Source organism: Bufo bufo, chromosome 2 (assembly GCF_905171765.1).
Source record: "Bufo bufo chromosome 2, aBufBuf1.1, whole genome shotgun sequence".
Taxonomy (NCBI): Eukaryota; Metazoa; Chordata; class Amphibia; order Anura; family Bufonidae; genus Bufo; species Bufo bufo.
In genome coordinates, this window is record NC_053390.1 from 108,543,496 (window position 1) to 108,569,063 (window position 25,568).

A 25,568-nucleotide genomic window follows, 5' to 3' on the forward strand; every position below is an offset into this window, starting at 1 on the left:
AAGAGAGTCACAGTTATTCATGATCTCCTGCCCATCTACTGATGACCAGTTTTCTCCATAAATATCTCCCTAAGAGAAAACTGTCTAACATTAACAAATGGGTGGAGAGAGAGGGAGCTCGTGAAGAAAATGGACTTTTCTAGGCCCAGGCTGTGATGATAAATAATGAAAGTTCTCAGTACAAACATAAAGGGGTATTCCAGTTGTAATACGTTATTCCCCATCCACAGGATTGTTATCGGTCCGACTGCTGGGAGCCCGAGATCACTAGAATGGGGACGTGTAAAATGAACATAGCAGCTGGTCCAACATATGCACTGCTTCTCCGTTGATCACTATGGGACTGCCGGAAAAAGCCAAGTACAAATGCTTGGCTATCTCTGGCACTCCCCTAGAGATGAATGACACAGCAATGCATATGCTTGAACAGCCACTACTTTCATTTCAGGTGGCCCTGTGGTGTACGTTGTCCCTGTTCTCATGACTGGTGGGAGTCCCAGTGGTCAGGCCCCTACCGATCTAAATATTAAAAGGGCTGTCTCACTTCAGCAAATGGCATTTATCATGTAGAGAAAGTTAATACAAGGCAGTTACTAATGTATTGTGATTGTCCATATTGTCTCCTTTGCTGGCTTGATTTATTTTTCCATCACATTATACACTGCTCGTTTCCATGGTTACCACCACCCTGTAATGCAGCAGTGGTGGCCGAGCTTTTACTCTATAGGAAAAAAAACTAACAAAAAAAAACAAAACGCCAGCCTCTCTGGTGGATGAGACCGTTGGAGTGCGAGTAAGCATACATGCTCAGCAACTCCCGTTCTAGCCACCTCGTATCTGCACTGGAGCCGTAGCTGTAATCCCTGGAAACGAGCAGTGTATAATGTGATGGAAAATGAATCCAGCCAGCAAAGGAGGCAATATGGACGATCACAGCACATTAGTAAGTGCCTTGTATTAACTTTCTCTACATAATAAATGCCAATTGCTGAAATGAGACAAACCCCCTTAAAAAGGTCCTGCAATGATGAATGTACAGTTAAGCCGTGTCTGTAGAACACCTACCGAATCATAGTAAAAGCCAGTACTATGGTCATAATACATCCCAGTGTTCTCATCATAGGCAAATCCAGTCTGAGACAAGGCTGCTTCGGCGGTTGCTCTCAAGCTTTCAGCAAGCGAAGTTCCTCCTTCTTCCTAGAAAGTTGAAGAAGACTATTTAGTCATTTCCATTATTCATATAATACTGCATATTCCACAAGGCTGCACAGAGAAGATCCTGCATCTCATGGTTGTGCTCACACACACAGCTAATTTCATAGGAAGCACATTTTGGAGTTTAGGAGGAAAGGTGTACGTTGAGGAAAGCCACCAGTCCACAGGGCAGACATAACCCAATCTGCCTAATCTATCCATATTGATATCTCTTGCCAAGATAGCTAACCAGATTCTAAAAAGGTTTCTAATTGAGTCAGGGCTCATGAGCATCCTGTATGACGCCCCTATGACAGGCAGAGCTCACAAAAATTCTCTACGGGAGCCATTAAATTGGGTAAATTCTGAATTCTGTCTCGTGTAGTAATGCTGAATTCTCTTTGGACGGTCTCTTCTGGCAGCTCAGTACAGAAGTCAAAGTAAGTGCATAAGAATAGTGTCACAGTCAATGACAAATTTATATCCACTGTTAGTAAATAATGAAGATTTCTACTGAATGTCAGCAAGCAGAGATTTTGAAACTGCAAGGAAATGGTAAATATATTGGAAAACTGTGTAACGTTTTATTATACAAAGAATAACCTTATAGCTATTTATGGAGGAGCAGTCACCACTCCCAACAGGTCTGTCTTCAGAAATAATTGCATCTCCCTTAATATAATTCCGGAGCATCTCTTCTTGGAACTGGGCACCGTGCTGTTCTTCAGCTATTCCTCCTAGCAATGTATGAATAAATTGAAAGTTGGGCGTTACCAGTTGAGGAGGTGTCTCTACACACTCTAATAGTGTCTTATGAATACCGACAGTTTCACACTGAAAGAAAAATTACTCTCTAAAATATAACTTTTATACAATCATTAGGGATGTCGCGATACAGATACCAGTATTGGTATCGGGACCGATACCGGGCATTTGCACGAGTACATGTACTCGTGCAAATGTCCCCGATACCACTGCCGATACCTGTGCACCGCTTCTATGTGTCCGTCCGCAGCCCCTGCATCTCCCACAGCTAACAGCTTCACAGGCAGCAGCAGGCAGTGTAATTGGAGCCTAGAGTGGAAGCTAGCTCCGCCCCACCCCTCCCTCCAACCAATCAGAGGCAACCAGCACTGACTCACAGTGCAGGGACTCAGAGAATCGTCTGACAGTTTATTAGTTAAAAGAATCCAATGAGTCACAGACGGTGTCATCGAGTCCCTGCCGGGCTTCCTGCTCTGCGGCTCCCTGTAAGTCCGTCCGGGGAAAGGGGGGGGGGCATTATTAGCATAGCATGTAGTAGGGCTGGGTGTGTACAGGGTGCATGTAGCAGAGCAGGAAGCCTGGGGTGACACAGTCTCTGACTCATTCGATTCGTTTTAACTAATAAACTCTCAGACGATTCTCTGAGTCCCTGCAATAACTATAATTACATCACAGTCTGCTCCACTGCATTCACTGCAGCAGAGCTGTGTTTGCCAGGAGCGAGTCCCTCTAAAAGTGATAGTGTCTGTCTTCTATGGCCCTGGTCCTTCCCTTCCTGCCTGCAAGCTGCACATTGATCTCTAAAAGCAGGCATTAGGGCAAGAAGAAATATACATTACTGTATGATGGCCACAAGACTATTATACTGAGGAGGGGGGGCTTCAAAAATTGTCCTGACTCCTTACAGTAGCGTCTCCTTGTGGCCGTCCCCATACAGTATAACGTCTCCTTGTGGCTGCCCCCATACAGTATAACGTCTCCTTGTGGCTGCCCCATACAGTATAACGTCTCCTTGTGGCTGCCCCATACAGTATAACGTCTCCTTGTGGCTGCCCCCATACAGTATAACGTCACCTTGTGGCTGCCCCCATACAGTATAACGTCTCCTTGTGGCTGCCCCATACAGTATAACGTCTCCTTGTGGCTGCCCCCATACAGTATAACGTCTCCTTGTGGCTGCCCCCATACAGTATAACGTCACCTTGTGGCTGCCCCCATACAGTATAACGTCACCTTGTGGCTGCCCCCCATACAGTATAACGTCACCTTGTGGCTGCCCCCCATACAGTATAACGTCACCTTGTGGCTGCCCCCCATACAGTATAACGTCTCCTTGTGGCCGCCCCCCATACAGTATAACGTCTCCTTGTGGCCGCCCCCCATACAGTATAACGTCTCCTTGTGGCCGCCCCCCATACAGTATAACGTCTCCTTGTGGCTGCCCCCATACAGTATAACGTCTCCTTGTGGCCCCCATACAGTATAACGTCTCCTTGTGGCCCCCATACAGTATAACGTCTCCTTGTGGCCCCCATACAGTATAACGTCTCCTTGTGGCCCCCATACAGTATAACGTCACCTTGTGGCTGCCCCCATACAGTATAACGTCACCTTGTGGCTGCCCCCATACAGTATAACGTCTCCTTGTGGCTGCCCCCATACAGTATAACGTCTCCTTGTGGCCGCCCCATACAGTATAATGTCTCCTTGTGGCCGCCCCCATACAGTATAACGTCTCCTTGTGGCCTGCCCCATACAGTATAATGTCTCCTTGGAATGTTATAGTTCTGTTTTTGGGCCTTTTGGTTGGTCAGTGGTCAGAAAATACATGTGTGTGTATTTTATTGTTAAAATTAGTATCGGTAATTGGTATCGGTGAGTACTTAAATAAAAGTATCGGTACTCGTACTCAGTCTTAAAAAAATGGTATCGGGATATCCCTAACAATCATAAAAAAAAAAAAAAAATTATATATATAAGCCCCATTCAAAAAGATAAGTAATAAGATGAGATGCACAAATTATCAAGTATCCACAAACAAACGTGCGACTATCAAATTAAAAAGAAAATCATACAGGAGGTCCTCCTATGTAGGTGGCTATGATGAGATGAGGATAAATAAATTGACAATGAAATATACTGTTTTTGACTCACGGTTACTTGATACTGAGTTATATCCATAGGGAGGCCGTATCGATAAGCGGAGTCGGGAGATGACAACAATCCCTATACTGGCCCTGATGCTACCCCTGCCTAAAAGCGGAGCACCTGCATCTTATCCTATTACTTATCTTTTGAATGGGGCTTATTTATATATTTTTTTAATGATTGAATAAGTTATATTTTAGAGGGCAATTTTTCTTTCAGTGATAGTGTTTATATATCTCTCTGTTGCTTTCTATGCATTTGGTCTGTAAATTTTCAGTTTCACACTGAGTAGGGATAAACCTTAGTGACAGGGAAGGTGGTAAATTTAAAAGCCCCCACACACTCTCTCCCTTCAGTGTTTATAAATTATCTAATAGATTATCTAGGACGGCTCTCTCTCTAGTTGGAGATGGCAAGGTGCTCCAAACAGATGACGCACTCTATTCACCAAAGTCAAATAGTACCAAAGGGGTGAATGGGCACTCTTATAAATGGACTCACATGGACTCAGTATATAGTATATCACTATAATATATTTATTAAATCAGTGATACTTATAAAATTGTATGGAATATATATATATATATATATATATATATATATATATATATATATACACACACACACACACACACACATATTAGGAACACCATACTAATACGGTGTTGGACCCCCTTTTGCCTTCAGAACTGCCTTAATTCTACGTGGCATTGATTCCACAAGGTGTTGATAGCATTCTTTAGAAATGTTGGCCCATATTGATAGGATAGCATCTTGCAGTTGATGGAGATTTGAGGGATGCACATCCAGGGCACGAAGCTCCCATTCCACCACATCCCAAAGATGCTCTATTGGGTTGAGATCTGGTGACTGTGGGGGCCATTTTAGTACAGTGAACTCATTGTCATGTTCAAGAAACCAATTTGAAATGATTCGAGCTTTGTGACATGGTGCATTATCCTGCTGGAAGTAGCCATCAGAGGATGGATACATGTTCTCATTCTGTTTACGCCAAATTCGGACTCTACCATTTGAATGTCTCAACAGAAATCGAGACTCATCAGACCAGGCAACATTTTTCCAGTCTTCAACAGTCCAATTTTGGTGAGCTCGTGCAAATTGTAGCCTCTTTTTCCTATTTGTAGTGGAGAGGAGTGGTACCCGGTGGGGTCTTCTGCTGTTGTAGCCCATCCGCCTCAAGGTTGTGCGTGTTGTGGCTTCACAAATGCTTTGCTGCATACCTCGGTTGTAACGAGTGGTTATTTCAGTCAACGTTGCTCTTCTATCAGCTTGAATCAGTCGGCCCATTCTCCTCTGACCTCTAGCATCCACAAGGCATTTTTGCCCACAGGACTGCCGCATACTGGATGTTTTTCCCTTTTCACACCATTCTTTGTAAACCCTAGAAATGGTTGTGCGTGAAAATCCCAGTAACTGAGCAGATTGTGAAATACTCAGACCGGCCCGTCTGGCACCAACAACCATGCCACGCTCAAAATTGCTTAAATCACCTTTCTTTCCCATTCTGACATTCAGTTTGGAGTTCAGGAGATTGTCTTGACCAGGACCACCCCCCTAAATGCATTGAAGCAACTGCCATGTGATTGGTTGACTAGATAATTGCATTAATGAGAAATAGAACAGGTGTTCCTAATAATTCTTTAGGTGAGTGTATATAAAAATGTATAAATGTAAAAATAGAGATAAAAAAAAATTGTTATACATTTTTTTGTTAGTTAGTTATAAAAAGTCCGGACCAATATCTCCTGAAAAAAATTGCATAATAAAAGGAAAGATTGTATTTAGAATAAATAAAATAGATCAATAGCACCACAGTGATACGTTGTAAGCATCCACTGTGAGAATAGCTGACTGAAATGCAGGATCTAAGATAGGAGCAAAATTGATTCCAGTCTCAAACAGATGTAATCCAATAGATCATGGAGGTAGTATCATGAACAATCTTTGTAGTAGCTATATGTCCAAATATCTTTGTGGCAATAATATGTCCAAAATGGTGTCCAAATATATAAAAAATTATTAAAATGCAAATAATCAATATAAGTGACAAAAATCCATCAATAAATGAATCTATGAGTGAATATATCAGTGACTATATCAAATGTACCCAATTATGGGGTAATCCAAAAATATTGCAGATGTGTAGCAAAAGTATAATATTCCTCTAAAAGTGCAAACGTGCTCAAGGAAAAATAAAAGTAAAAATGGAAATAAAAATAAATATATATATATATATATATATATATATATATATATATATATATATATATAAAAAAATAAAAAAGGTAGTCACAAGGCCAATATGGACTTATTACCCGATAGATAGAAATTCTCCGCAGAGGTAATCTCAGAAATGTTTTTTCCTCGAGAGTGTGGTTAGTAGTTGCTGTTTAATATTTGTATACAATGTTCATATACGATGTTGCAATCTGTATCCGATATTCATATGCGATGTTGCAGTTTGGAGCTTTAGTTTAGCATGCTCAAAGTGGATCAATGATACATATTGCAGTTAGCCAGAGATTGTTTAAGTACTCACATGTATGTAGATACTTTTGTTCGTGGCGTCCCACGTGGAATAGGTGTAGGGTAAGCTTACCTCTGTGGCGATCTTCAATATTACCTCACTGCAGACGATGTGGTCTATTTTAGTTGGTATATGAAGCTCTGCTTTATGATCTATTTCTTCTTTTGATGGATTCAGGGACAGCTTGTAATCTGGCTCCCAAAGAGTCTTTGGCGTCCCTCGTGTCTCCGATTCTGTCCGTGCAGGTAATAGGGCTTGATTGATATCCTGCTATTTCCTGCGGTACACCAGTCACTGCCGTGTTTTCTGGTCTCCTTTTACTTGTAAGGCCCCTTTCACACAAGCGAGTATTCCGCGCAGATGCGATGCGTGAGGTGAACGCATTGCACCCGCACTGAATACCGACCCATTCATTTCTATGGGGCTGTTCAGATGAGCGGTGATTTTCACGCATCACTTGTGCGCTGCGTGAAAATCGCAGCATGTTCTATATTCTGCGTTTTTCACGCAACGCAGGCCCCATAGAAGTGAATGGGGTTGCGTGAAAATCGAAAGCATCCGTAAGCAAGTGCGGATGCGGTGCGATTTTCACGCACGGTTGCTAGGAGACGATCGGGATGGAGAACCAATCATTATTATTTTCCCTTATAACATGGTTATAAGGGAAAATAATAGCATTCTGAATACAGAATGCATAGTAAAACAGCGCTGGAGGGGTTAAAAAAATTATAATAATAATTTAACTCACCTTAGTCCACTTGATCGCGTAGCCCGGCATCTCCTTCTGTCTCCTTTGTTGAATAGGACCTGTGGTGAGCATTAAATACAGTTACAGGACCTTTGATGACGTCACTCTGGTCATCACATGGAACGTCACATGATCTTTTACCATGGTGATGGATCATGTGATCACCGGAGTGAGGTCATCAAAGGTCCTGGAATGAATGCTCACCACAGGTCCTGTTCAGCACAGAAGGAGACAGACGAGATGCCGGCAGCGCCAGCAAGATGATTAAGGTGAGTTAAATAATTTTTATTTATTTTTTTTAACCCCTCCAACGCTATTTTACTTTGCATTCTGTATTCAGAATGCTATTATTATAACCATGTTATAAGGGAAAATAATACAATCTACAGAACATTGATCCCAAGCCCGAACTTCTGTGAAGAAGTTCGGGTTTGGGTACCAAACATGCACGATTTTTCTCACGCGCGTGCAAAACGCATTACAATGTTTTTCACTCGCGCGGAAGAATCGTGGGTGTTCCCGCAACGCACATCAGCTGGAAAGGCGATGTTGGATATCCAAATGCCGGTATTAATTATCTCAGATCAAATATGTCTTGTTTTACCTGCCAGACGCGTTTCGAAGACCATACTGTCTCCTTCCTCAGTGGCTATATTTGATCTGTCTTGCCGAACCGGCTCTTAAATAGCTGTCTTCTTAACGGGCTCTATGGCAAATCTGGAATGAATCCAGTAGATGAAGTTCTTGTTAAGGTGCAATTCCATTGCATTATGTATGCGTTTTTTTGGGAACCGATGAGTTTTTTACAGATAAGCATCTTTAGTTCTTGTGGAGAACGGTCTATGAATTATTTTTGACCAGGCTCATTGCATTCATTTTCTGGATAGAGATATATAGATATATATATACACAAGTGTGCCCCTCTTCAGGCATTTGTTTCTAGAACAGATTGGCTGCTGTGGCACCGCACGACCTAGTCGCCGGGGCTTCTCCCAACGGCTCGTTACAACCCATCTTGCAAGGGGGGGGAGAGGGCTGCCTTGTGTAACGAAGAACTGCTCGCGGTGAAATGGAGAGACAAGCGTGACGTTTACATGCTCTCCTCCATTCACGCAGACACGACAGTGAGGTAATATTGAAGATCGCCACAGAGGTAAGCTTACCCTACACCTATTCCACGTGGTACGCCACGAACAAAAGTATCTACATACATGTGAGTACTTAAACAATCTCTGGCTAACTGCAATATGTATCATTGATCCACTTTGAGCATGCTAAACTAAAGCTCCAAACTGCAACATCGCATGTGAATATCGGATACAGATTGCAACATCGTATATGAACATTGTATACAAATATTAAACAGCAACTACTAACCACACTCGAGGAAAAAACATTTCTGAGATTACCTCTGCGGAGAATTTCTATCTATCGGGTAATAAGTCCATATTGGCATTGTAACTACCTTTTTTTTTATTATATATATATATATATATATATATATATATATATATATATATATATATATATATATATATATTTTTTTTTTTTTTTTTTTTTTTTTTTTTTTTTTTCTTCATTTTTACTTTTATTTTTCCTTGAGCACGTTTGCACTTTTAGAGGAATATTATACTTTTGCTACACATCTGCAATATTTTTGGATTACCCCATAATTGGGTACATTTGATATAGTCACTGATATATTCACTCATAGATTCATTTATTGATGGATTTTTGTCACTTATATTGATTATTTGCATTTTAATAATTTTTTATATATTTGGACACCATTTTGGACATATTATTGCCACAAAGATATTTGGACATATAGCTACTACAAAGATTGTTCATGATACTACCTCCATGATCTATTGGATTACATCTGTTTGAGACTGGAATCAATTTTGCTCCTATCTTAGATCCTGCATTCCAGACTGCTATTCTCACAGTGGATGCTTACAACGTATCACTGTGGTGCTATTGATCTATTTTATTTATTCTAAATACAATCTTTCCTTTTAATATGCAATTCTTTCAGGAGATATTGGTACGGATTTTTTATAACTAACTAAAAAAATGTTTTTATAACTAATCTCTTTATTTTTACATTTATTAAATATATATATGTGCCCATTCACCCCTTTGGTAGTGTTTATAAATTACCTAAGTGGGTGCTATCAAGTATTATCTATCTATCTCTAATAATTATATAATTATATACACTGCTCAAAAAAAATAAAGGGAACACTTAAACAACACAATGTAACTCCAAGTCAATCACACTTCTGTGAAATCAAACTGTCCACTTAGGAAGCAACGCTGAGTGACAATCAATTTCACATGCTGTTGTGCAAATGGGATAGACAACAGGTGGAAATTATAGGCAATTAGTAAGACACCCCAATAAAGGAGTGGTTCTGCAGGTGGTGACCACAGACGACTTCTCAGTTCCTATGCTTCCTGGCTGATGTTTTGGTCACTTTTAAATGCTGGCGGTGCTTTCACTCTAGTGGTAGCATGAGACGGAGTCTACAACCCACACAAGTGGCTCAGGTAGTGCAGCTTATCCAGGATGGCACATCAATGCGAGCTGTGGCAAGAAGGTTTGCTGTGTCTGTCAGCGTAGTGTCCAGAGCATGGAGGCGCTACCAGGAGACAGGCCAGTACATCAGGAGACGTGGAGGAGGCCGTAGGAGGGCAACAACCCAGCAGCAGGACCGCTACCTCCGCCTTTGTGCAAGGAGGAACAGGAGGAGCACTGCCAGAGCCCTGCAAAATGACCTCCAGCAGGCCGCAAATGTGCATGTGTCTGCTCAAACGGTCAGAAACAGACTCCATGAGGGTGATATGAGGGCCCGACGTCCACAGGTGGGGGTTGTGCTTACAGCCCAACACCGTGCAGGACGTTTGGCATTTGCCAGAGAACACCAAGATTGGCAAATTCGCCACTGGCGCCCTGTGCTCTTCACAGATGAAAGCAGGTTCACACTGAGCACATGTGACAGACGTGACAGAGTCTGGAGACGCCGTGGAGAACGTTCTGCTGCCTGCAACATCCTCCAGCATGACCGGTTTGACATTGGGTCAGTAATGGTGTGGGGTGACATTTCTTTGGAGGGCCGCACAGCCCTCCATGTGCTCGCCAGAGGTAGCCTGACTGCCATTAGGTACCGAGATGAGATCCTCAGACCCCTTGTGAGACCATATGATGGTGCGGTTGGCCCCGGGTTCCTCCTAATGCAAGACAATGCTAGACAATGCTAGACCTCATGTGGCTGGAGTGTGTCAGCAGTTCCTGCAAGACGAAGGCATTGATGCTATGGACTGGCCCGCCCGTTCCCCAGACCTGAATCCAATTGAGCACATCTGGGACATCATGTCTCGCTCTATCCACCAACGTCACGTTGCACCACAGACTGTCCAGGAGTTGGCAGATGCTTTAGTCCAGGTCTGGGAGGAGATCCCTCAGGAGACCGTCCGCCACCTCATCAGGAGCATGCACAGGCGTTGTAGGGAGGTCATACAGGCACGTGGAGGCCACACACACTACTGAGCCTCATTATGACTTGTTTTAAGGACATTACATCAAAGTTGGATCAGCCTGTAGTGTGTTTTTCCACTTTAATTTTGAGTGTGACTCCAAATCCAGACCTCCATGGGTTGAAAAATTTGATTTCCATTTTTTTATTTTTGTGTGATTTTGTTGTCAGCACATTTAACTATGTAAAGAACAAAGTATTTCAGAAGAATATTTAATTAACTCAGATCTAGGATGTGTTATTTTTGTGTTGCCTTTATTTTTTTGAGCAGTATATATACACTCACCTAAAGAATTATTAGCACCTGTTCTATTTCTCATTAATGCAATTATCTAGTCAACCAATCACATGGCAGTTGCTTCAATGCATTTAGGGGGGTGGTCCTGTTCAAGACAATCTCCTGAACTCCAAACTGAATGTCAGAATGTGAAAGAAAGGTGATTTAAGCAATTTTGAGCGTGGCATGGTTGTTGGTGCCAGACGGGCCGGTCTGAGTATTTCACAATCTGCTCAGTTACTGGGATTTTCACGCACAACCATTTCTAGGGTTTACAAAGAATGGTGTGAAAAGGGAAAAACATCCAGTATGCGGCAGTCCTGTGGGCAAAAATGCCTTGTGGATGCTAGAGGTCAGAGGAGAATGGGCCGACTGATTCAAGCTGATAGAAGAGCAACGTTGACTGAAATAACCACTCGTTACAACCGAGGTATGCAGCAAAGCATTTGTGAAGCCACAACACGCACAACCTTGAGGTGGATGGGCTACAACAGCAGAAGACCCCACCGGGTACCACTCATCTCCACTACAATTAGGAAAAAGAGGCTACAATTTGCACGAGCTCACCAAAATTGGACTGTTGAAGACTGGAAAAATGTTGCCTCGATTTCTGTTGAGACATTCAAGAGTCCGAATTTGGCGTAAACAGAATGAGAACATGTATCCATTCTCTGATGGCTACTTCCAGCAGGATAATGCACCATGTCACAAAGCTCGAATCATTTCAAATTGGTTTCTTGAACATGACAATGAGTTCACTGTACTAAAATGGCCCCCACAGTCACCAGATCTCAACCCAATAGAGCATCTTTGGGATGTGGTGGAACGGGAGCTTCGTGCCCTGGATGTGCATCCCTCAAATCTCCATCAACTGCAAGATGCTATCCTATCAATATGGGCCAACATTTCTAAAGAATGCTATCAGCACCTTGTTGAATCAATGCCACGTAGAATTAAGGCAGTTCTGAAGGCAAAAGGGGGTCCAACACCGTATTAGTATGGTGTTCCTAATAATTCTTTAGGTGAATATATATATATATATATATATATATATATATATATATATATATATATATACATACACAAAAAAAATTATAATTTTTTTTAAGTATTAAATTCATACTCATAAGTACATTAAGGGAGGGAATATACGGGCCATCATGGTGGATTCAAGGAAACAGAATTACTGGTACGTCTAAATAAGGTTTTCCATTTCATCCACCATGACAGCTACAGATGAGAACTAACAGATTATACAGTAGGTGGGGCTACTGCTAGCAGAACTTTCTGGCCAAAGGCCAGATCTGTAGAAGCAGAGATATTTAGATAATGTTTTATGAATTTATTCATATTAGACCATGTAGCAGCCTTACATATATGATCAAGAGGTACATTTTTTTACGACGCCTGATTCTTTTTAATTCTAGAAAGCCCTGCCATATCTTTGATAGAATGGTTGAACTGTGGGAAGTTGTCTGAAATCTTCTTGCGGGAGTTGAGGAAAATTCTATTTTGTAACCGTTTCTCACGATGTCTAAAGTCCAGGGATTTGGCGTCATTGTTTTTCGTTCCGCTTATTTTGGGGATTACGGAGGAAACCTGATAGTTCCAGCGCCCTGTTTTTCCTTTTCCCCTATAGGGTCTGGTTTCCTTTCACTCTCGTCCTGAAACCCTTTTTTATCAACCGCTTTCTCTAAGATTTTATCTAGTACAGGGCCGAAGACACATTCTCTAGAGAAAGTAATGGAGCACAACTTTGCTTTGGAGGTCCCGTCGCGTCCCCACAGGTGACCCGAAGCTCCGCCCCCTCCGGGAATCCGAGAGCTAGATCTTGGCTCCGCCCCCCGTTCGGTGTGCGGCGTCCCGCTCACAGGTCTACTTCCGGAAGGGAAGGAAGACCATGCAGCAAGGAGTGAGAACAGGTCCCCAATCTCAGGGAAGAGAATCACCCTAATCTCTTCTGCCCAGCTTCAGCAGCAGTTGCGGGAGTGCAGAGGAGAAGATTGGTAAGCCTACCTCCAGTTATATTTAAAAGGAAAATAATAAATAAAATAAAATAAAAAAAGAACAACATTATAAAACAAAATCTTCACCTCCCTTTTGGGAGGCCTCTCTGTGTAATGCCCCCATAGGGACAGGAAACACTGAAGGGAGAGAGTGGTTGGGGGCTTTTTAACGATCTCTGTGTATTCCTGCCCCTACAGAGGTCAAAGGGTCAATCTCATCTGTAGCAGTCATGGTGGATGAAATGGGGGGAAAAAACTAAGAAAAGAAAGATATGTCAGGAGAGGCGACAGGTCCTCCATACGATATGTCTGGAAATAGGTGCCTGCACAGGTAAGTATGGTAATGTATGCAGGTGGCCATAATGTTTTTATGCCACAAACTACATGAAAGTCCCAGAAGCCTTACCTGGGTATAACCTGTCTGCTGCTCATCTTTCTCACACAGACGTGACTCTTCTTCTTGAGGCTCTTGAAGGTCTGTCCCAGCCTGTGATGTGTCTACAGTGGACTCGGTGCCATTACTTGCTTTCACCTCATGGGCATCTGTGTGGGTGTGATGCTCGTAGGAAGACTGGTAATAGTAGTAATCTGAAAGAGAGCATTAAAGGGGTTGTCTCACTTCAGCAAATGGCATTTATCTGCAATCCATCAGTGGTGGCAGTGCTTGCACACTATAGACAAAAACAATGGTCTATTCAGACTCCTATAGTCCTGGCCAGCAGAGAGGCCGGCTCCTTTTCCTATAATGTGCAAGCACGGCCACCACTGCTGGATTGCAGGGCGGTGGTAACCATGGAAACGAGAAGTGTATAATGTGATGAAAAATGAATCAAGCCAGCAAAGGAGACAATATGGACAATTACAATACATTAGTATAAGTGCCTTGTATTAGCTTTCTCTACATGACAAATGCCATTTGCTAAAGTGAGACAACCCCTTTAAGAATGGCTTCACTGTATTATACACCAGTATTATGACTACTTACACACTAGCGTTTTTGCTGGATCCAGCAAAAACGCTTCCGTTACGGATAATACAACCGTCTGCGTCTGTTATGAACGGATCCGGTTGCATTATCGTTAACATAGCCAAGACGGATCCGTCATGACCCACAATGCAAGTCAATGGGGGAAGGATCAGTTTTCTATTGTGTCAGAGAAAACAGATCTGTCCCATTGACTTGCATTGTGGGTCATGGCGGATCCGTCTTACTCCGCATCCCAGGGAGGAAAGCAAACCGCAGAATGCTGGGGTTTGCTCTCCTGTATAAGAACAGAACGGAATGCATTTTGGAGCATTCCGTTCCGTTAGGTTTTGTCCCCATTCATTGTCAATGGGGACAAAACCTAAGTGTTTTTTTCCTGTATTGAGACCCCATGACGGATCTTAATACCGGAAAATATTAACGCTAGTGTGAAAGTAGCCTAATACTGTTATAAAAATATGTCAAAGAAAAAAAAAATTATTTATACACTCTTTTGCAGAGTGATAATGATGAGCTGTCTATCATACCATTGGCATTACTTGTAAATCTACCCTAAGCAACAGGTTTGATTAGTGGCTGCAGTGTTAGGCTGCCCCCCATGCTTTACACTGCTGTTCTACCTGTTTAGAAAGGAAGTTGTTTTTTAAGATGCAACAAAAATGTGCCAAATTTATGATGCTAAATTCTGCCATAAAGCATGCCAACTATAAACTCAGATTAGATAGTCTAACAGTTCGCCAGATTTATCATCCAACATAAGCCACTGTGATAAATCTGGTGACCCTTAGGGCTGTTTCAGAAGAGCAGATGCCGTGCATGTCATCCGCAGAGTGAAAGACAGCCAAGCCGCGCTCAGGACAGCAGAGACACGGAGCAGTAACATGATTGATAATGCTCCGTGCCTCTCTGTGATCTTTTTACTACAACATCACAGTGAGATACAGTTGTCACTGTGATTTTGTAGTAAAAAGATCACAGAGAGGCACGGAGCATTATCAATCCTGTTAATGCTCCGGGTCTCTGCTGTCCAGAGCGCGGCTTGGCTCTCATTCACGCTGCGGATGACACGCACGGCATCTGCTCTTGTGAAACAGCCCTTATACCGTCTAGTTTAGGGGCCTGTTTACATGGGCCAATAAACAGGGGGTGATCAGGAACTAACCATTTGTTCCTGATCATTGCTCGCTCATTTCCTTCATTTACATGCAGCAATCACCCCACCTGGAAAGGGATGGACAATCATTACATACAGTTCCATTGCTGGTCGGAAGCACATCCCTGTTCACACAGCTCAATGTGCTGCTGATAAACAAGTTTATGTGCCGCATAAATGATTGGATCGCACAACAAAAACATGTGGGTGCCGGGGCCTTCTCCGTGCTCACCAAGCACAGCGCCGTACATTGTATAGTGGCAGTGCTTGATATCGCACTCAGCCCCATTGAAGTGAATGAGGCTGAGCACGACACCAAGCACAGCCGCTATACAATGTACGGCGCTGTGCTTGGTGAGCTGCGAGAAGGACCAGTCACTCACAGGAGCATCGGTGCTTGATCGGCGAGGGTCCCGGGTGTCGGATCCCCACCAATCAGATACTGATGACCGATCCAGAGGACAGCTGATCGGCGGGGTCCCGGGTGTCAGATCCCAACCAATCAGATACTGATAACCGATCCAGAGGATCGGTCATCAGTATCAAAATCTCGGACAACCCCTTTAACTGTCAGTTGATTAGAAAATATCAGGAACTAGTGTTTGTAGGAACCTTCATTCCCAATAATCTGCCCCATAATCTGCCCATATAAACTTGACAATTAGTAAATCCCAGTATGCTTCAGTCCTTACCTGACCATGCTGAATAATCATCTGTCTGTACCTCCTGGTCAACCTTTTCAGGCCTTTGAAACTCATGGATTTCTCTGCTTAATTTCTCTACCTGTCAAAAGACAAAAAAAGTCAAAATTTTATTTATGGTAAATAAATCATTTAAATAAACCCAGCTTTGTATTAAAGGGGTTCTCCGGGCTTTTAATATTGATGACCTATCGGACCTCCACCGATCAGCTGTATGAGGAGATGCCGCGTGCAGTGTGCACATGCCGTCTCCCTTCCTGCTCTGCCATACAGCTGATCGACAGGGGTGCTGGGTGTCGGACTCCCGTCGATCTGATATTGATGACCTATCCTGAGGATAGGTCGTCAATATTAAAAGCCTGGAGAACCCCTACTAGCACCTCATATAAAAGTACATATCCCGCTGCTTCCTCTGGCAATATCAGTTGTTTGCTGTAAACCAGAGTAGCCATACTCTATGGATGCTGAACGCTCCCCATAAAGCGGGTGATAGGGAAACAACGGGAGGGGGCATAAACGGCTGTCAGCACATCTCCTCTTCTGGGGAAAGTGACCACTTATGGGCAGCAACTCACTGAAGAGAACTAGGTTTGCAGAATATAAAACCGATCAACTATTTACACAATCACCCAATCAGGTTCCAGGTCTCATTTCTTTGAAAGACCTACAAACAGTTAAAGGGGATGGCGGGACTTAGATATTGATGACATATCCTCAGGATAAGTCATCAATATCAGATCAGAGGGGGCTGACCCTTCTGTGTTGTAGCTGAGCTGCAGTACGTCGGAGCCAGAAACTACACAGTGGATGAAGCCTTCTGCTTCTGGCTCCGTCCACTGTATAGTAAGGTGTTTCATTTGGTAATGGAAAAAAAAAAAAAAAAAAGGTTACATTTTTGCAGACTCTGCTTACGCCCCGAGTCTCAGTGATGTAAAAGATATATATGCCTAATTTCAAGAAGATTGGATAATATTTAGAGGTTGCACACTTTGATCAGTTTTGTAAAAGTAGTCACAAAATACGATTTTTCAATGTTAATTACTTTTATTGGGAAAACTAGAAATCACAAAACTTAAAATAATATTAAAACTAGACACTAAGATTAATAGGTAGTATGACAGGCAAAACAGGTGTTATATTAATAAACTTTGAACGATGCAATCCCTTCTTTTATTATCTTGGTGACGACTTTTCTGTGATGCTCGACTACTACCCTCAACAAGAATTGTTTTTGTTGTTCGTCCCTGGTTGATTCGTTAAACTTTTTTTTTATCAGAGCGATTCCTCTTTCTGCGGTATTATTGACCACCTTAAGAGCGTTCACATGGCTTCTTAGAGAATCACTGCAGTATTCTGTCACGTCGTGGATCCCAAACAATTCAAAGAACGTCTTTGTTTTATTAGTAACGAAATGGCTCAGGTCTTTTCCTTCAAAAACTAGGTTTTTACCCTCTAATCGTTTCATTTCCTTTTTCTTTGCAGGTTTGGTTTCTAAATTTTTAGTCATATTTTCTTTAACAGCCTGAGTAATACGCTCGTCCAAAAAAGCCAATCCTACATTTGTTTCTGACAGATACCAACTGTGAGAGCACTTTTTTTTACGTCTGCATCGGGGTAAGGCCTCTTTCACACTTGCGTTGTCCGGATCCAGCGTGTACTCCATTTGCCGGAATTACACGCCGGATCCGGAAAAACGCAAGTGAACTGAAAGCATTTGAAGACGGATCCGTCTTCAAAATGCGTTCAGTGTTACTATGGCCCCCAGGACGCTATTAAAGTCCTGGCTGCCATAGTAGTAGTGGGGAGCGGGGGAGCAGTATACTTACAGTCCGTGCAGCTCCCGGGGTGCTCCAGAATGACATCAGAGCGCCCCATGCGCATGGATGACGTGATCCATGCGATCACGTCATCCATGCACGTGGGGCGCCCTGACGTCACTCTGGAGCGCCCTGGGAGCCGCACGGAAGGTAAGTATGCTGCTCCCCCGCTCCCCACTACACTTTACCATGGCTGCCAGGACTTTAGCGTCTTGGCAGCCATGGTAACCATTCAGAAAAAGCTAAACGTCGGATCCGGTAATGCGCCGAAACGATGTTTAGCTTAAGGCCGGATCCGGATTAATGCCTTTCAATGGGCATTAATTCCGGATCCGGCCTTGCGGCAAGTGTTCAGGATTTTTGGCCGGAGCAAAAAACGCAGCATGCTGCGGTGTTTTCTCCGGCCAAAAAAACATTCCGTTCCGGAACTGAAGACATCCTGAACGGATTTCTCTCCATTCAGAATGCATTAGGATAAAACTGATCAGGATTCTTCCGGCATAGAGCCCCGACGACGGAACTCTATGCCGGAAGAAAAGAACGCAAGTGTGAAAGAGCCCTAAGTGCTCAGAAGCTGTAGCATATCCAAATCCTACTTTTGAGCCCATCGACTTACAATTGCCTTGTGCAAAATGCGAACATATATGAGGCTGACAAAATGTGCAACCTGTTTCATTCCTTTCAATTCTCGTTGAGGAATATTCAACTGTTTAGTGAAGAGGACAATTTTAAGTGCATATATTGCCTGATGCAGAGCCCCTCGGAGCCTGAAACTGAAGTCACTTTTAGACCAACCACCTAGGTACAGGCATATATATCTTTTACAGTCATGTGAAAAAATTAGGACACCCTTTGAAAGCATGTGGTTTTTTGTAACATTTTTAATAAATGGTTATTTCATCTCCGTTTCAACAATACAGAGAGATTAAAGTAATCCGACTAAACAAAGAAAACTGAAGAAAAGTCTTTTCAAGATCTTCTGTAAATGTCATTCTACAAAAATGCCTATTCTAACTGAGGAAAAAGATAGGACACCCTTGCCCCTAATAGCGAGTGTTACCTCCTTTGGCTGAAATAACTGCAGTGAGACGGTTCTTGTAGCCATCTACCAGTCTTCGACATCGGTCTGAGGAAATTTTACCCCACTCCTCAATGCAGAACTTTTTCAGCTGTGAGATGTTTGAGGGGTTTCTTGCACGTACAGCCCTTTTCAAGTCACCCCACAGCATCTCAATGGGATTCAAATCTGGACTTTGACTTGGCCATTCCAGGACTCTCCATTTCTTCTTTTTCAGCCAATCTTTGGTTGATTTACTAGTATGTTTTGGGTCATTGTCATGTTGCATGGTCCAGTTCCGCTTCAGCTTTAATTTTCTAACTGATGGTCTCACATGTTCTTCAAGCACCTTCTGATACACAGTAGAATTCATCGTGGATTCTATGATGGTGAGCTGACCAGGTCCTGCTGCAGCAAAGCAGCCCCAAACCATGACACTTCCACCTCCATGCTTCACAGTTGGTATGAGGTTCTTTTCTTGGAATGCTGTGTTTGGTTTACGCCAAACATGTCCTCTGCTGTTGTGTCCAAATAATTCAATTTTGGACTCATCTGTCCAAAGAACATTATTCCAGAAGTCCTGGTCTTTGTCAACTTTATCTCTGGCAAATGTCAGTCTGGCCTCGATGTTTCTCTTGGAAAGCAAAGGTTTCCTCCTTGCACACCTCCCATGCAAGTTAAACTTGTACAGTCTCTTTCTGATTGTAGAGGCATGTACTTCTACATCAACAGTAGCCAGAGCCTGCTGTAGTTCTCGAGATGACACTTTAGGGTTTTTGGAGACCTCTTTTAGCATCTTGCGGTCTGCTCTTGGGGTGAACTTGCTGGGGCGACCAGTCCTGGGCATGTTGGCAGTTGTTTTGAAAGCCCTCCACTTGTAGACTATCTTCCGGACAGTGGAATGGCTGATTTCAAAATCTTTTGAGATCTTTTTAAATCCCTTCCCAGACTCATAGGCTGCTACAATCTTTTTTCTGAAGTCCTCTGACAGCTCTTTTGCTCTCACCATGGTGCTCACTCTCACTTCAACAGTCAGGAGCACACCAAACTAAATGTCTGAGGTTTAAATAGGGCAAGCCTCATTCAACATGCAGAGTAACGATCTACTAATTATGTGCACCTGGTGTGATATACCTGTGTGAGATCTGAGCCAATTTAAGAGGGAATACATGTGAGGGTGTCCTATCTTTTTCCTCAGTTAGAATAGGCATTTTTGTAGAATGACATTTACAGAAGATCTTGAAAAGACTTTTCTTCAGTTTTCTTTGTTTAGTTGGATTACTTTAATCTCTCTGTATTGTTGAAACGGAGATTAAATAACCATTTATTAAAAATGTTACAAAAAACCACATGCTTTCAAAGGGTGTCCTAATTTTTTCACATGACTGTACATCACTGAGACTCGGGGCGTAAGCAAAGTCATATGACAATCACATCGTTGGAAAAATGAAACACCCTAGTGTGTAGGTTATGGTGCCTGCCCAAAACAGCAGATCAGGTAAACATACCCTTATGTGGGTAATGCTGCCCATACACAAGAGCTGTTGGGCAAACACCCATCCGGCCGTCAGTTCTTCCCCGGCTCCAGATGAGTGCACATAGCTCATATTCAATAGGGAGAGAAATCCTCCGCTGCCGTACACCTCCAGAGATGGCATTTCCCCAGCCCCCACTCTAGGGTTGTCACCCGTACGGGATTGACCCGGACAGTCCGGGTTTGTAATCCTGTGCCCGGGTACAAGGCTTTCTCAGACCCGGGCACAGTTAGATTCATGCAGAGACGTCTTCTCTGACTTCTACGCTTGCCTGCCCAGTGCCCTCACCTGTCATGACAGCTGGTGGCGGTGCGGGCGGTGAGTGAGCGGCCGGCGTGAATCCGTGATGTCAGAGTCAGCGGCGCCAGCAATGAGGTGGGACAGGACTGTCAGTCAGCAGCGGAGGAGGACGTCAGCTGACTGAGCCTGTCACACTGCCGGCGCTGCGATCAGCTGAGCGAGCCGCAGCCCCTACGAGTCTGTGTCTGTTGTGACTGTGCAGGAAGGATTAAGGAATAGGAGTGTCAGTGCCTGTGACCTGGAGAGGCTGGAGTCTGGACTGCAACTGCATACTGCAAGCTAGACTCACTGCTCAAATAAACTATTTTACGTTGTTGCCAATTGCCAACATTTTTCAATTGATCCAGATCCGTCAAAGTAAACATGAGTGTGAATAAGTCCCAGCCACATTCTGCAGAACGCAGGATAAAGGTCCTTACGATGCAGCCATTTTCCTGGTGATATTTCTATAAAACCCCTATTAATAAATAACAGGCTACAAGAAAATTGCGGCCAACGGACTCCTGTACAGAACCAGCAGGAGCTTGTGTGTAAAGGCAGCTCTCTAAAGAAGCAATCCTCTCCTTCTCTCTGCTAGTCAGTACTAGAGGAAGTGACATCAGAGAGGGAGGGAGTCTGGGAGAGGAACAATCATTCTCTGGCAGCCGCCTGCTCATGGAGTTGCTCCACTCCAGGCAGCCCAGCAGCAGACTCTTCTTCTTTTCGTCTGGGACTGGGAGGGAGACAGTCAGTAAAAAAGATATTTAAAACATTTGAAGACAGTTGTTAATAAAAAATAATAATTGTAAGGGGGTAGGGGTGGGCGATATGGCCTAAAATCTATATTGAGATATCATTTTAAGCATGTGCGATATGCAATATATTGTTTTCTATATTGGGGGGGGGGGGGGTGTTTAAACTTTTTTTTTTTTTTTACTTTTTATTTAATAACTATTAGCCTCCTTAAGGGCTAGAACCCTTGTCATATTCACCCTAATAGAGCTCTATTAGGGTGAATAGGACTTTACACTCTCCCTGCTGCCCTGTGCATAGTACACACAGCAGCAGGGAGATTACCATGGCAGCCAGCCTCTCATGTGCCCCCTCAACCTCTCATGTGCCCCCCAGCCTCTCCCTCTTATTAGCCCCCTCTGGTAACTCAAACCCACCCCCCCTCCCTCCCCAGTATTAATCATTGGTGGCAGTGGCCACAGGGTCCCCCTCTTCCCCCCCCATCATTGGTGGCAGTGGGCAGTTCCGATCGGAGTCCCAGCAGTGTAATGCTGGGGCTCCGATCGGTTACCATGGCAGCCAGGAGTCACGCTACTGAAGTCCTGGCTGCCATGGTATGTTAGTGAGCAGCATTATACTCGCGTGCGCCATGGCCGCCGGTCGCTCCTTCTTCTGTCTGTGCGGCGCATTGCTAATGCTTATAGCATTAGCAATGCGCCGCGCAGACCTATGAGAAGAAGGAGCGACCGGCGGCCATGGCGCACGCGAGTATAATGCTGCTCACTAACATACCATGGCAGCCAGGACTTCAGTAGCGTGACTCCTGGCTGCCATGGTAACCGATCGGAGCCCCAGCATTAGGGTCCATTCACACGTCCGCAAATGGGTCCGCATCCGCTCCGCAATTTTGCGGAACGGGTGCGGACCCATTCATTCTCTATGGCAGTGTTTCCCAACCAGTGTGCCTCCAGCTGTTGCAAAAATCCAACTCCCAGCATGCCCGCACAGCCAAAGGCTGTGCAGGCATGCTGGGAGTTGTAGTTTTGCAACAGCTGGAGGCACATTGGTTGGGAAACACTGCTCTATGGGGACGGAATGGATGCGGACAGCATACAGTGTGCTATCCGCATTTGCGGAGCGCGGCCCCGATCTTCCAGTCCGCAGCACCGCAAAAGAGAGAACATGTCCTATTCTTGTCTACAGCTGCGGACAAGAATAGGCATTTCTATAGGGGGTGACGGTCGGGTGTGTTGCGGATCCGTAATTTGCGGGTCCGCAACACACCACGGACGTGTGAATGGAGCCTTACACTACATGTTAGTGCAAAATCCATTTTTATTGATAGTTGTCGTCCAATCGGCAAGTGCTTTTGGGGCCGTGCAGGGTCCCCTTCATCAGGCCCAGAAATGCGCTTGTCGTTTCAATGACCGCTATCAATAAAATGGATTTGTACCGCCAAACTACCGATACTAATATTGCTACCAATACAGAATATTTGGGCGAGTACTTGTACTCGCCCAAATGCTCCGATACCTTCCCCGATATTGGAACTTCCGGTCGGAGGGAGATGTCCCTCTGACTGGCAGCACCAAGGGAGCATACAGCCGACTGCCTTTCCAATCAGGAAGCCGGGAGGTGGGTTATCATCCGCCTTCTGGCTTCCTAATTGGCTAGGAAACCAGTTTCACTTGTTTCTAGGCAGCCGGGCTTCCTAACCAATCAGCAAGCTGGGCAGTATATCATGACTCACGTCCCAGCCTCCTGATTGGTCAGGAAGGTACGCTGCCTACAAAAAAGTGAATTTACCAAAAAATTGCCACGAGGTGCTAAAGTGTTCGGGTTTGGCTTAAAGAAAAGGTAGCAACCCTACCCCACTCAGGAGACCCCATATACATGAGTCCGTTACCTGTCCCTATCGAAGTCAGGGGTTCTACCCCTTTTGGTGTCAGGGTAGCTTCACTTGCATTTAACAGATCCGGCAGATAACAGTCTGCTGCAGTTCACCAGATCCAGCCTAGCAGGACACTGCCGTTAATCACCAGAACCCATTGACTTTATGGGTTACAGACAGTTTCCGAAATAAGTGCCGGTTTTGCGGCCGAACAAAAAACGTTTTTTGTCCATCTGAAAGCTGGCATTTTGCAGGAAACTGGCCGGATACTATTAAAGTCAATGTGGTCCAGCGGTGAACGGGGGTATCCGACTAGGCCGGATCTGATGAACCCAGACAAGCTGTTAAATGCAAGTAAGAACCTACCCTAGTGCGTACAGCCATGTTACAGTGCGTACAGTTCTATGAATATGCTGGGGATTGTTGTTCTACAGGTGGCAGAGAAACCCCTCTTGCCCTAAAGTGCCTCTTGCTCCCGGCAACTAATCAGCGCCCGGCTTTCATGCTTCCAGTGTGAGTTAAGCAAGGAATGCTGAGCTGTGATTGGTTGCCATAATTAACCCGTTTTCCGCGCTCACCTGTGTCCGCAGCTCCTGGTTGGTGGTCTCCGCGGTGCGGTGCAGTCTCTGGCTCAGGCTCAGCTGTGTCTGGATGCGGCGCAGCTCATTCTGGCAGTGCTTCAGTTCTTCCTCCAGAGCTTGTACCCGGCAGCTTAGTGCTGAAGGTTGCGGGGTCTCCGCGGGACCGGACTCAGGGTCCCCAGAACCCCCGAGTGCAGCGTCAGCCTCGTCCAGATCCGGGGATAGAGAGACCTCTTCTCCATGACCGGCCATAACACCCCAAAATCACATCACGTTGGTGGCCGGTCCCCCCTTCATAGCAACTAGTTTACCTTCCTGCTGAGGACCCGCCGACGTCAGTAATCACGTGACTTATGAATCACGTGGTGCGCGAGATTCTCTACAAGCGGCTGGCTGGGTCTGGGCAGGGTGCTGAAGCTGGCCTCATAGTCGTCAGTTTCTTATTCGTATAATATCTATATATATATTGTAACTAATTATGAGGAGATCTTATCTCAATAAAATGTGTTGCACTGAGGTTGAAAGCAGCAAAATAGTTGAAAAATGTAAATGGCACAAAAATAGGCATCAAGGAGTGTGAGTTAGGGTGGGTTCACATCTGCGTTATGTATTCCATTATGGCTTTCCATTATAACATGGAAAATAACGGAATCCCTGAGACGGAAGTCAAAAGGGAAGGCTTTAAGAGGCATTCCGTTTTGATCCTTCATAATACAAGTCTTATGGGCAGCATAACGGATCCATTATGCAGGAGTCATTCCTGCATAACGGAAACCAGGACGGATCCGTCAAGCTGCCCATAGACTTGTATTATGAAGGATCAAAACGGAAGCCTTTAAAAAGGCATTCCGGTTTTTTTCCGTCATAATAGAAGTCTATGGGAATCATAACGGATCCGTCTGGTTCCCGTTATGCAGAACAGACAAAAAAGTCCTGTCAACAGGACTTTTTGATTTCCTAGCTGCCTGCATCCCCACCCAGGAGACTGGAGATCAGGGGGTCCCCAAGCCCTTCTGCTCGTTCCCGGTCTCCAGAAGACAAGAAGGACCAAAGGTTCCTAACAGGGGCGTAGCTAAAAGCTCATGGGCCCTGGTGCAAGAGTTCAGCTTGGGCCCCGTCCCTCAGTGCTTGTTGGCAAGGGGCCGAGGAGCACATAGCCTTCCTGCTGCCTGAGGCAAACATTGAAAGGGCACCCCCTCATGCCAAATTCTTAACCTAACCCCTTCCCTCCAGCCAGAGGTGTAAATTGACCAGTATGCACTTTCTATAATGCCAGTATCTTATGTGGCACAAGGGTCTTTGGGCCCCCTCAGGCTCCTGGGCCCAGTAGCGACTGCTACCTCTGCACCCCCTATAGCTACGCCCCAGGTTCCTAAAGACTCAGCATCCCGCCAGCAAACAGGGTTTAACCTACCCCTCTCATCCTCCTACCTGTCACTACAGGGTACACACTATGTCCGAACCCAGACCCCAAAACAGGCGGCGACTTCTGTGCGCCATTTTGCCTGTGCTTCTTGTCACACAAAATTTTCCTCCGGTCAGTTAGATCCCCTCTGCTATTCGTGCTCTGCTCCACCGCCAAGTGACTCTGCCCCTGACCCAGTCGCCCCTG

General features: G+C 44.5%; 1 protein-coding gene across 3 annotated transcripts in view; it reads right to left on the bottom strand.

Annotated features, from left to right (window-relative positions):
• AGGF1 (angiogenic factor with G-patch and FHA domains 1) overlaps window positions 1-24,286 on the bottom strand; it is a 48,664-nt gene extending 24,378 nt beyond the window's left edge. For all 3 annotated transcript variants that reach the window (XM_040421405.1, XM_040421404.1, XM_040421406.1), the window contains exons 1-4: window positions 23,954-24,286; window positions 16,056-16,146; window positions 13,632-13,813; window positions 1,066-1,197 (exon numbers count right to left, since the gene is read on the bottom strand). In XM_040421405.1, the coding sequence (XP_040277339.1) occupies window positions 1,066-1,197; window positions 13,632-13,813; window positions 16,056-16,146; window positions 23,954-24,208 (660 nt within the window). In that variant the 5' untranslated portion in view covers window positions 24,209-24,286. The remainder of the gene's footprint in view (window positions 1-1,065; window positions 1,198-13,631; window positions 13,814-16,055; window positions 16,147-23,953) is intronic.
• Between the last annotated feature and the right edge of the window lie 1,282 nt (window positions 24,287-25,568).